The 13,165-nt window shown below is 46.4% G+C and overlaps 1 protein-coding gene across 2 annotated transcripts in view; it reads right to left on the bottom strand.

Moving 5' to 3' along the window:
• IFTAP (intraflagellar transport associated protein) overlaps nucleotides 1-13,165 on the bottom strand; it is a 250,190-nt gene that overhangs the window by 110,672 nt on the left and 126,353 nt on the right. For both annotated transcript variants that reach the window (XM_086959605.1, XM_086959606.1), the window contains 2 exons: nucleotides 11,574-11,731; nucleotides 5,969-6,040 (listed from right to left, as the gene is read on the bottom strand). In XM_086959605.1, coding sequence (XP_086815731.1) covers nucleotides 5,969-6,040; nucleotides 11,574-11,731 — 230 coding nt within the window. The remainder of the gene's footprint in view (nucleotides 1-5,968; nucleotides 6,041-11,573; nucleotides 11,732-13,165) is intronic.

Here is a 13,165-nt window from a genome sequence, read left to right as displayed (position 1 = left end):
TGGTAAGGGCTAACTCTATACACTGCAGCACAAATGTCTGTGTAGTGTCATAGAACCATTCCTGGTCACCCAGGGCGCGGGCCGCTGCCACCAGCGCCGCGTCCTGGGGAATGCAAGTGTACAAGGATTCGATGTCAATAGTGACAAAGAATTCATTTGCAGGGTCATAATGGATGTCTTCAAGTACCTTTAAGATGTCAGTTGTGTCTTTGACAAAGGACTTTTGGGTGACTACAGATTCTCTGAGAAAGTAATCCGCGTATTGGGATAGCGGTTCCAGAATAGATTGAATACCCGCCACAATCGGGCGACCCGGAGGTGGACGAGTGGGCTTATGGATCTTTGGGAGGATGTAAAATGACGGAGTCCTGGGGCTGGTATTTACAAAGAACTCCGCCTCTTTAACCGAAATCCATTTTCTTTCTTTAGCGACCCCAACCATGTCGCGAATGGTTTTTGACAATTCTTCCACCGGATCTTTTTTAAGCGGTACATAATTGGTCCTGACACTCAGGAGGCGTAGTACTTCGGTCTCGTAATCAGTGGTATTAAGAAGGACGATAGCACCGCCCTTGTCCGCCGATTTTATAGTCAGCGTGTGATTATTTTGGAGGATTTTAACTGCTTCCCAGTCTTCTTTAGTCATGTTTTTGTGATGGAACTGTCTCTTCGTGTTTTCTATTTTTTCTATGTCCTGTAAGACCAGAGACTCAAATACCACTATTTCTGGGCCTACCGCAGAAGTGGGTGGGCAGAAAGTGGAAGGATTTCTCAAATTAGAGGTATATGTGGTATTCTCTAATGTTTGCTTATCTTTGAAAAACTTTTTGAGTTTAATTTTTCTCATTGTTTCCTGAAACTCAATTCTGCATTTGAATGCGTCATGAGTAGGAGTAGGAATGAATCCCAAACCCTTGTTCAGTACTCTTTTTTCATTGTCAGACAGGACATGATCAGAGAGATTCACTACGATGTTGCCGCTTACTTCTGGGTCCTGCCTCTGCTGCGGGTCAGCCTCGGCGAGAACGTCTGCCACTGTTGGCGTTGCTGGTTCGGCTGATTGGTGTGATTTCCTCTGCCTCTTCCGCCTCCTTGACCACCTCCCCGGTTGGTTGTTCTTTGGCCTTGGACTAAAAAAGACCTGAGGAGTGCCCCCAAGTCCTCACTGGTTTGATTCTGTTGTTGGAATCTCACCCGATTGCCTTGAGGTGTTTCTTCCTCGTCCTCACTGGACGTATTGTCGAAGGTCCACTGGTTGGGGGTCCGTCTTGGTTGTTGTCTGCCCCCTCGGCCCCTCTGTCTTCCTCATAAGGACTGAGATTCCTGGGGAGCTGTGTAGTACTCGTCCTTCACATAGGGGAAAGCCCATTCATGTGTGTATCTCTCCAGATTACGAGTGAGGCCTTTCAATTTTTGAGTTACCATATAGTTTCTGTATTCAGAAAGGTCCTCCTGGATCCTTTGGAGTTGTTCTTTGGTATCCAACAGTGTGGTGTCCCTCTGTATGGATTCTTCCAATTCCAGTATTTCCTTCAATAGTTCCTCACTAAGCCGCTTGGCCGTGCTGATAATCAAAATCAACCAATCTCTAGTACACTTGTTAGCGATGAAGCTCCAATCTCGCCTAAACCTGCTATCGTCAAGGAAGATGCGGGGTTCTATTCTTACAAGGAGACTAGCTGGGGCCGCGCCTGCATTGTAATATTCAGTCATAAGCGCCCCATGTAAAGCTATCCTGACCTGCCTCTTTTTCAGGGTACTAAGCTTCTCCCATTCTTCCCTAGCTGTGGTGCTGCTAAGTAATGGATTATCAGGTAGTAGTGATGGGCCTGCTAGGATAGCCGCTATCTGTTCCTCAGTGAAGGCCAGACAGTTCTTATCCATTTAAAAGTGGGGGCCTACACCAATAAGGAGGAGAAGGAAGGGCAAGAGAGCTAAGGTCACTCTTGGTCACAATTTCCTACACACTCCCCAAAAGAAAACCTGTTACAGTAGTATAGCACCTCACCATCCACAGGGTCCACATGTAAGGTAAATTTAAAAACGCTGATCCTCCAAGTAGGGGGATGCTAAGCTCTCACGGCTGAGCCGCCGTACAAAGCACTCAAACAATAATGGAGCTTAGAGGGAATACGGAAAGGGTCGCCCTCCACTCACAGTCAATAATATCCAATGAGACCCAATCCAACTGGCGAGCAAATCTATCAGTGACATATGGGGGGTCAAATACATCCCACTCCCCACTATTCTCTTATCCACATTATAATGAGATAATGAACTGTGCTCTGCCTTGTTTAAAATATCTGTTCTCCAAGGCAACCCAACAGAGCGAAGCTCTCAGAGTGACCCCAATCTTAGTTGTTCACAACAGTCCACACCACACATTGGACCTTACTCTAAATAGAGGAAAAATGTGCGAGAAGCAAGTGACCCCTCACGGAAACACCACCAAGCGGGGTAACTGGTATGCAATTTCCAGACAGGCCCCTGTGTCATCATCGGTGGTCACTCGCTCCTCGAGGAAATAAAGGTGATAGAAAAGAAGACGTGTCCAAAACAAACAACGTATAAAGTGCTACAGTGAAGTGCAGAAAAATCTGCTAGTGACAAACACACACAAACATAATGATAGAGTGCCTAGAACCACACACAACACACCAATCCCTTATCCACTTTTATTCGTAGGGTGGTGATTGCGTGCTATTGAGTATTAAAAAGGCTGGTAGCTAGTCATGCATACCATTACCTACAGTGCCGACATGTTTCACTGCTGTATAACGTGGAGAAGTGTGGCTCAGGGGTTAGAGGCGGCAGACCCGTAAGCTGAGATCGGTCCTGGACCAGGGTTCAATTCCCCGCCTTGTCGGGTCTTGGGCTAAAAATTCCACGGACTCGATAATTCTCGATCCGGTGCCTTCTCGACTCACGGGTTCACACTCTGCGACTCTGGGCAATAGCTTGCTTAATCTCCACAACGGCCCCTCGCGGCGGGATGCCTGACTTTCACCTTGTGGATACCCTGCTGGGGCTATCACACAGGGGAATATCAGGACGGGTTCCCTAAGCAAGCGCCGGGAAACCCACTGCGGGTAGCTGTGCGCTATACAAGCTCAACTACATTTCCTCAGGGCTGCACTCAAGTGCTGCCACTTCACTCTTTTTGGACACTCAGTTCTGTAACGTGCTGTCAATGGAGAACAGGTACGTAGTTAAAAACATGTAAACTTAGGATGGCCAGAGGTATACTATGAAGGTATATGCCAAGTGGTAGTGTGAGGAATATTTACCCAGGAGCAGCACATTTTTCCTCTATTTAGAGTAAGGTCCAATGTGTGGTGTGGACTGTTGTGAACAACTAAGATTGGGGTCACTCTGAGAGCTTCGCTCTGTTGGGTTGTCTTGGAGAACAGATATTTTAAACAAGGCAGAGCACAGTGCATTATCTCATTATAATGTGGATAAGAGAATAGTGGGGAGTGGGATGTATTTGACCCCCATATGTCACTGATAGATTTGCTCTCCAGTTGGATTGGGTCTCATTGGATATTATTGGAGCAGAGTCAGTCAAATGTCAAGAGGGCTGTTGATGGACCAGACTGCAACATCTCAATGGTGATACAGAAGCTGTGATACGTGGACCACGTGCGGAGGGTACGCGCTTCCCACACCCAGGAAGCACCTTAGCGGTGTCTCTGGAGCTGTGGGACCGCCTGTCAATCAACACTTGGACATTTTCTGCCAGGAGCAGGTCATGGTATCTAACACATTTATCCCCACTCCTCTGGCCTTATAATTGGCCTCACAAAGAGTGAGGAACTTCCCTCAAACAAGGATTGTTGACCACATGCGCTTCGGGTGGATTTAAAGTGCCGCTGTGTTCCCATTTAATGGCGCCAGACAGTCTTAAATGCACTGCACTTGTACAGAAGCCATGCAGACGTGTAATCTAGGAATGAAGGGCATACCAAAGCACCAGGGGAGCCTATGCAGCCTGCCATTTAGGAATCATCTACCTAAAACACCCCCAATGTGGGGCTTTGCATGTAATCTTCCAAAATGTTACAGGGTCCAGTAATGAAAATCCGTACAACAGATACAAAGATAAATCTAACCAGAGTCACTTTATTGTCAAAGGACATCTCTACGACTTCAGCCGTAGGTTACACCTGGGTGATATTAGAAGTAGCTGCTTCACATTAAGAGAAAGAGGAAAATGCATCAAACACTACTGTGTGGACAGAAACCTCACTGCACCCCGGTCTGACAGCTGAACAAAGCTATACTGGACCCAAAAGCCCATTTCCTACAAGAACCCCATAGTGACAGCCGTCGCACACACTGACACCTCTAGCCTCATTTACTCCCACCAGACCACCCAAGGGATTTCTATGGTGAGCCTCAAGGTACAGCTAGGTGTGCAAATGTCTGAAAATATAAGCAAAGATGGCAGACGTTTTGCAGTAAGAATGTAATTTTAGTGCACCCTGTATTATGCAGAGCAGCACAACAATACAGGTGCACAGCAAGCGTGCTATTTATAACTTGTGAAATGGGTACATGAATGTATAATGCTTTTAGAATGTCAGGCCACTAGGGACTGCCCTGGTATTTCACACAAGAGCAAATCTGTAGGATGAAAGTCCTTTCAGATTCATAATAGAAGATCAAGAATATATGACGGAAATCCCTCGTGTTTAGCTATAGTTGCTTTTTTTCTGGCCAGGAAACAAATGCTGGCAACTGCTCAATCTATGGAGTTCGAAAGTCAGATGAGTTATCGCACCCACCACCAGACACATCCATTTATCTGCTAGCTGTAATGTAGCAGAGATGTATGTTATAGGAGGGTTGCAGGTTTGTACATTGACCCCTGATACATTAAAGCTATTAAGGTCATTGCCTTAGGTCACCACCACAAGAGACACAGGAGGATGCTAGATTACGGTAAAATGGTCTCAAAATGATATTGTTGCAAGGAGAAGGGGAGCGCTCGAATGACGAAATAATGTAATTTTGCTGGGGGCTCGAAACCCCTTTCACTCGGACTGCATGTTTGCTGCAGGATGCGACTGGAGTCATGGACCAAACACAGGACCTAAAACCTCTGGGTTGGTGGTTCGCCGGTAGGCGGTCCGGCAGCACCATCAGAACTCTTATATTCTTATATTTTGTGAATTAAAATCACAAAACATTGTTCAGCACCAGAGATGACAAAAGACCCACTAATGTATGACATCAAAATGGCTACTTCATTGAAACCCCTCCGTGCGTCGCTAGCAGCTTCCACTCTTCACAGGCTTTGAGTGGAATGAAAAAACTTGGGGGTCTCTCAAAGGGGCGGGTACGTTGTAATTAAGGGTGTGGCTTAAATATACCCAAGTTAAAAATCTGTGTTCAGAATGGTGTGCCGCTCTACTGGTATTTTGCTACTTCTGTCCTTGCATACAGATATATAATATTGATCCAACAAGTAACATTACACCTACAGTAAACCAGGGCTATTGGCTTTGCCAATGGTTGTTGTTTGGGTAAGATCAATCGGCAACAACTACAGCTTCCTTGTATATAACATTGAAAATGCTTCCGTTCTGAAATGAGGAGATTGAAAGAACTATAGCGAGTCTTTTTGAAGTTACCTCAAAAATAGTGTAGGGTGGCACTGCTGCAGAGGTACGGTTTCTATTTTACCCTGAGGGCAAAAATGGAGAACACGATAGAGACCCGGTTCGGCACCTGCTTTATAGAACTGCCGGTGCTGAGTACCGGCACGTCCCGGCCCACTTAAAGCCCCGACGCTACAGATCTAGGGAAGAACTCATTGACGGATAAGTGTTGTGCACACAGGAGAGAGGTTTGAGCATCTACACTGTGGGGGCATATGCGCAATGCCCAAAAAATACTATTTTTGGAGCTCTGCTCAACGCATTGGCCTGTCGTCAGACTGAAAGGAAATTAAAACCCAACTTACCTTTAGCCTGCCAGCCAGCGACAAGTCAACCAGGTTACAACCGTCGACTCTCCTGTCCGCATCAATTAGAATCTAGAAAAGAGAAAAATCAGACCGGAAATTATATCAAACATAAATCCAAAATAAAAAACTGCCGCCTACAAGTGCAAAGTAGTGCACATTTTCAAAGCAGGTACTAATACATGAAACGAATGAAATAAAACACAGTTACAAATGTTTAAGTTCTACGAAGGGTTTGTGAGTATTCAGAAATGAAATGGCGCACAACAGGTAGTGGTTGAGTCAAAAGGAAATGTTAATTGTGGTTGTTGCAACTGGAGCAGAGATAACCCTAAACTCTGAAAACAAGGGAGGAGGAAATCCTGCCTTGTGGATAATTGTTGGCAAGGTCCGATGCACACAACTAGGTGCAGAGGAGAACGAAACCCGGCGAAAACCGATACCGATGATACCCTGATCTCCAAACATACTAAGTGCTAAACACCGCTGCCACCGGACACGGCATTGCCCGCCGCCATCGCAGCTAGCGATTACTTCGAAACTCTTGATCCACAAACTCAACGCGCACTCTTGAGTGCTTCTGTTTGCCTTGACAAACCCGACCAGGACCGGGTTGGAATTATCACCGGTCCCCGACCCTTCCTTTCACGACCCGTCAACAGCCCTGAAGAGTCACGGGTTATCACCCTTCTTGACGAAACACGTGTCGGTTGGTCTCTTGTTGCAACTATATGCATTCCAATAAAACGACACAATAAGAACACATTTGTACGTCTCCATCCTTGCTACGTTGCTTGTGATCAATCATATCACACATACCTAGTTGTGTGCATCTGACCTTGCTTACAGTTACAAATGTTAGTTAATCCATTATAGGAGCTGTTGAATTTGGAGGTAACATCAACAAGCATCATGAGTCCAACCCCAAAGAAAGTCGAAAATATAAAGTTGGCGGTGAAGAAACATTTCCAACCAACCAGTTCCCCGTTGACTGAAAACCAAGAAAGTTTCCAGGAGTCGCTATAGTCATGCCCCCCAAGCACCAGCCTCCCCAACCTCATTGATCGCTCATTTTAATTCATCATCCTCAAGTTTACACCCATGCCGTGATCCCTTTCACAACATCATAGAAAATAGTGTATGAATATCTCATGAGAATCTCCTGCTCCTTATTATTGCTACAGGGGGGGTATTGGCCACCCGGCCCTTTGGTCCAGTCCTGTATGACGGATGCTGTCTGACCGAGCAGACACCTGGTAGACATCCAGCTCTGCTCTTTATGTCTTCAGCCCTCAGGACTGGTGCTGCTCTTGATTATGAGGTCAGAAGGTGTGAGTAGATACTCACACCTTCTGACCCCATAATCACCAGTGGTTACCACCAAATGCACCTTAGATGGTTGCACAAGAGAGCTTGTTGCAGGGAGCAGAAGGCAATGCTTTCCTGACCTGCTATGATGCTCATGAACTTAGGAAGCAGAGAATATTAACACCATCAAAATATGACCCCTTTATGAGACAAACGAATGCCCACCTCGAGATATTATAGCAGCAACTGAATAAATGAAGGAAAGAGACAATTAATGAGCTACCGCCCTGCCCTAACTCTGCACCTAATTCAGACCACTGTGTGTGGAAACCTGTGAATCTAGCAACATGCTTGAAGAATTCTAAACACCATTCAAAGTGGCTGGGAGCAGGAAAGGGGAAGGAATAAAACTCTACATTGAGCAAACTGTGCACTTTGCTGCCCTGATGAAATAGTTGACCGATCAAATCAGATCAGCAGATAATTCCTCCAGTATACTAATCAAGGTCATCATTGAAGTCTCCGAGCCACTGGGGACACACATCCTGATCCCCTCAAAAGATTTCTGTGACAGAGTAGCTACCTACTTTCAGAACAAGGTCCACAAAATCTTACAGGAGTTTAGGCCTACGGAAGGTGAGGAACCCGTACCTGAGGTTGCTGAACATGATGTCGAGGAGCTCACCCTGTACCCCGCTAAGGAGGCCTTGAGGTCCTTTCTACTAATCACGGTTAAGGAAACAAAAGAACTCCTTCTGGGCCTTAAATCAGGTATGCCCTCCTTACTCAAACTGGCTCCTGAACCGGTAGCTATTTTCCTCTGTAATGTGTCTAATAACATACTTTCCTCCGGCAGCTACCCAACCATCTGGTAGGAAGCCACAGTTTCAACACTCCTTGAAAAACCTAACGCTGACCCTTCAGAGTTGAAAATGTTTCGACCCATTTCCCTTCTTACTGCTCCTACTAAGATCCTGGAAATATTCATCAACATTGAACTGATGAAATACATAGAATCCCAGAAGATCTTTGACCGTACGCAGAACGGGTTTTGTGCCGGTCACAGCACTGAGTCTGCCCTTATTGCGGCTACTGACCATATTCGCAAAAAAAGTTGATCAGTGTGGATCGGCGGTACTAATAATGTTCGACCTTTCGGCGGCATTTGATACAATCTCCCCGGTGCAGATGGTTCAGCGCTTGCAGGAAGTGGGAGTCTCCGGTAAGGCATTGCAGCTTCTCCACTCCTTCATGTCAGGGAGAACAAACACTGTTAGCTGCGGAGGCTTCAGAGCAAGGGCCTATAGGCTTCCCTGTGATGTCGCCCAGGGTTCCTCCTTGAGCCTTTATGACACCACTCCTGGCCGAGCTAGTGAGATCATTTGGGTTCCAGGTGCTGTCCTATGGGGATGACATGCAAACCATTGTTTACATCCCAACACAAACACATGACGCAACACCTCCGCGACCTACCCTGGCTCCCCGACGAGAAGAGAATAACCTTCAAGCTTCTCACACACCTAAAAAGCCCTCCACAACATCTGACCAAAATATTTCAACGAAAGAGTGTGTTTCCATGGACCCAAAAGGAATCTCTGGTCCGCCGACTTCGCCCTAGCAGCGGTCCCCCGCATTTGCAGAAGCAGAACAGGAGAAAGGGCGTTCTCCTACATCGCAGCCTAGCCCTGGAAAGAACTCCCAATCAGCACCAAACGCTCTCCGAACCTGTATTCCTTCAGAAAGGACCTCAAGACCCTGCTCTTCGACTGAGAAGGAGCTGCCCCCCCGCCAGCGCCTTGAGACCCTCACAGGTGAGTAGCGCGCTCTATAAACCCCCTGATTTATTGATTGATTGTAATGATTTTCAAATAGTCGTAAGAAAGTTCAATCAGTGCACGGCCAGCATTATTTGTTGGATGAAGGGTAACTCACTCAAGATTAATGCTGACAAAACCCAAATACTGGTATTTGGCTTGCAGAGTTCCATCTGGTCAAATGCCTGGTGGACCACGGACTGCGGTCCTCTTCTTGTCCCGGTAAGGGCAGCAAAAAATCTGGTGGTCACTTTCAATGAGGATCTGACCTTTGACGCTCAGGTCAACCGCACTGTCCGCACCTGCTTCTATATCTTAAGAACCCTCAGAAAGGTGCAGGCGTATATACCACCTGAACTGCATCGGTCCTCCCTCATTGCACGTATCACCTCCCAGCTGTACTATTCCATTGCTTTGGACCTCAACATCAATGCGACATCCCTGGACAGGCTGCACATTGTACAGAACGCAGTGGCCAAGTTGATCCTTAACATTTTCGTGCACCAATTAGATGAGGAGGAGATTTGCACCTTGCACTGGCTCCACATTAGGAAGCAAATCTCCTTCAAGGTCAAGAGCATCGTCTTTAAGGCCCTACACAGCAAAGGCTTGTTATAGTGAAAAACCAGTTCAAATGGTATATCTTCGGGAGGACCCGGTGATCTTCTATCCAGACAAAACTGGTCCCTCCAAGATTCCGCAGGCCAGATAGGGCGGTCGCTCCTTTTCTGTAGCAGCCGCCAAACTTTGGAACTCTCTGCCTTCTGTCATCTCCAACGCTCATTCTCTTCTGACTTTCAGAAAATTGTTGAAAACATGGTTTTTCTCATCCTAGTGGGTGGCTACGTGCTACTTTCTTCTCCTCCGTCTGCCCAGCATCTTGACACCTTTGGGTACTAGCATGCTCTAAAAATTGTATTCTATCCTGTATCCTATCATCTCAAAAAACAGTGGAAGATGCGCTAATAAAATGCAAGCATGCCAACATCTTCAAAATGCTCAACTGACCCACCACTTGGCCCTCTCCTATCGCCATTGTAGACATTCTGAGACCACCCACAGAGGTCAAAGTGTGTGTTGATCCCCGCTATTCTAGTTGCAGTTTCATATGGGATCATCGCCTCGCCAAAACTAATAAAAGGGTTGTGAAGGTACTCCAAGACCGACAATAATATGTAATTATTGTAATAGTGGTGTGTTTGTGTGGCGGGGAAGTGTTCCTCACAACTGGAATGACGCAGTAATTAAAAAAAATTCAGACACACAGATTCAGAAAACTCGTTAAATTGTAGTAAATGTAATCCTCTTGCCTCCCTTTTGGGTAATTCCATAGAATACAGCAAACTGTACATCTCCGGGGAAAATAAAGAGTAAAAAAAAAATCTGAATCCGTTTCCACATCTGGAAAAAAACATTAGTCATGTCCCTTGTCTCCTGAAGGTCAGTGAGGATCTGAATACACATCTGTACATGGAGTATTTATTCAACAGACAAGTGTCGTCCTAGTCTACTAGGGGGGTTTCTTTTCCATCAACCTGATCTTAAAGCATGATCTCTAGCTGTTGTCGCCCCCTGGTGCGTCAGTCTAGTGGTCTATTTCTCTCGGGTATCTTTTCAGCACTCGCACAAACTCCTACATCTGACTTACACTGAGTCTGGTGTATGGGCTCGGTATAACAGGATCTGCATAATCAATCGCCCTGATTTCTAAATACCGGTGCCGAGTGGGCGCAAGAGATCAGCACTTTCAATGCTACTCGAGTCTTGACACAACTTGGAGAAATGACTGAAACCTAAAAACACATATATCTTTCACTCAAAGCAATGCTCTTCCTTCACATGATGAAATAATCAATGCTGTCCTAATACTGTGATGGGTAAAGTAAGTAGAACCCGATGGTGCCTTTGGACTCATTTACAAGTGAGTAGAATGTCTCAGTGGATGTCTGATCCACCCTCCTCTAGGTTCTCTTGCCTCATTTATAGGTGGAAGAATCTCTGTTTCAAGGGAGGCGACGCCAGCTCCGCTGTCAGATACACAGTGAGCGCCAGTGAAACGCCTTCAGATAGCTAGCCGCGTCCAGGGTGGGGCTTGCGATGCCATGCCCACAATGTTTTTTCTAATCGACAGGAAAAAACAACCACTGTCTTCAACATGCTGAGAAGGGGCTTTGAATTTTTGTTTTTAAAAAATAAGTCCGCGCTTTGGGTGTTTGGTTTTGGGAAACAGCTGTCAATTGGCCTGTGATGTCACCATGGCACTTGGGCCAGCTGCCATAGTGCATTTGGCAATGGTTATCCTGCTGTGTCAGTGGGAGGACTTTGGCACAATAAGGCTGCTGGACCAGTAGAACATGGCAATATGGCGGGTCACCCACTGCAGCTCAGGCAGAGGAGTATGCAAATACTTTTGGAGATTTGTGGGTTTAGTCATCCAGGTGAATTCACTGAAAGGAGCTGTGCCGTTGACCCAACCCAATCACCTGGTCTTCATCTGTGGGCTGCGGCGTGGTCACGGTGGTGGAATCACTCAACTCCGTCCTGACCTCAGAAACTTCACTTGCGCAAGACTGTGGGCCAGAAGCACCAGTGTTTGTGAACAAGAGGCCATCAGATGTCCGGCCAGACAAGCTCTTTGTATCTAGAGGAAAGAAAAACGAGAGAGGATGTGAAAAATGTGATTATGTTGATTAAAAAAAATGTGAACAGATAAATCACTGAAAACAGGAAACAAAACGAATAACATATGTATTAAAAAGCAGGTACATATTGGCATAATCTCGAAAGTACATTTAAAGGGTGGTAAGTCAGGACTTGGACAGAGAGAGTCTGCCATTCATCTTTCCATGAGCGCCAAAACAGCTGTCACTATGGCAATGAAGGAGTTGTTGAACATAGCTTCATGAAAGAAGGTGTCGCCTCTATGCGCTAGATGCGGACCATGGGTACCTGAGGTCACTGAGGGCAACACAGTAGCGGCTCGCATAGAGTGGGGCGGTGGGGCCGGGGAGGGGCAGGGTGGGGTGGGGGGTTGCAAACACGGGAATACGACGGAACGGAGGAACGTATATAATAAATAAAACCCCATTCGAATCCACTGTATGGATCGGTCTCATGATTATTCATTATTAGTAGGCGACAAATATACGAATGTAACAGAACCGGGCAGCCCGAATTTGCCTAAATCTGAGTAAACCGTGACCATGCAAAACCAGCTCTGAAATAATGCTTAATTTGAGCCGATGTGGGCCACCGGCATTTATTTATGGGAACCTATACTAATTTTTCCCATCAGATATTCCGCGAAAACAAAAGAGGTAAAGACACATAAATAGGAAACCCACAATTCAAAAATATGGAAGTTGACATACATAATTGACAATATGAGAAAAAAATCGTCACAGAGGGAGATAGCGGTAGCGTGTAAGGGGCGGATAAAGGTACGGGGCGTTTTCTGGAAGTGAATTAAAAAGCCCTAAGATGAATTGCACGGCCGCCGACTTCAGAGCAGAAGCATCGGCCACCCACCCTTTTACAAATGAAGCACTGCTTGAAGCACTGTACTGCCTCTGGGTGGATGCAAGGGTCACGTTCACAAGGCCTGCTGGGGCTAGGGCCTCCCACACGGCAAACGATACCACCCTCGGAGGTGCCCAAGAGACTCTTGGGTGCAGCGAATGCAGATCTGATCACAGAACAAGCAAACGGGGAAAGCACAGAAACAGAACTCACCAGGGTAGATTGCAACTTCAGTACTTCATGGACAACCTGAAAACAGATGTGTCCCTGCAAGCCTAACACTAGGGAGGGACTGGACATTTATGCCACTGAGTATCTCCAGAGTGGGCTGGAACAACTGGAGGCCGGCGTTAGGGGTCCACGGATGGTTTATCGCGTGGTGGAGAAGAACAGGAAAAAGGGAACCAGTTCCTAACTTTTGGTAACACTCTAAATACTTGATTTAACTGCAGATTCCACACCTTTTGGAATCTCCTCAGACACCGGATTGGATCAGGAGCATATTCAAGCGTTCGCTCTCATACACCGGTAGGCGTCGCCATTGGTCCTTCAAGGG

The sequence above is a fragment of the Lissotriton vulgaris genome, chromosome 2_2 (assembly GCF_964263255.1).
Source record: "Lissotriton vulgaris chromosome 2_2, aLisVul1.2, whole genome shotgun sequence".
Taxonomy (NCBI): domain Eukaryota; kingdom Metazoa; phylum Chordata; class Amphibia; order Caudata; family Salamandridae; genus Lissotriton; species Lissotriton vulgaris.
Note: the sequence above shows the minus strand (reverse complement) of the source record. Positions and strands in the feature narration are given on the sequence as shown.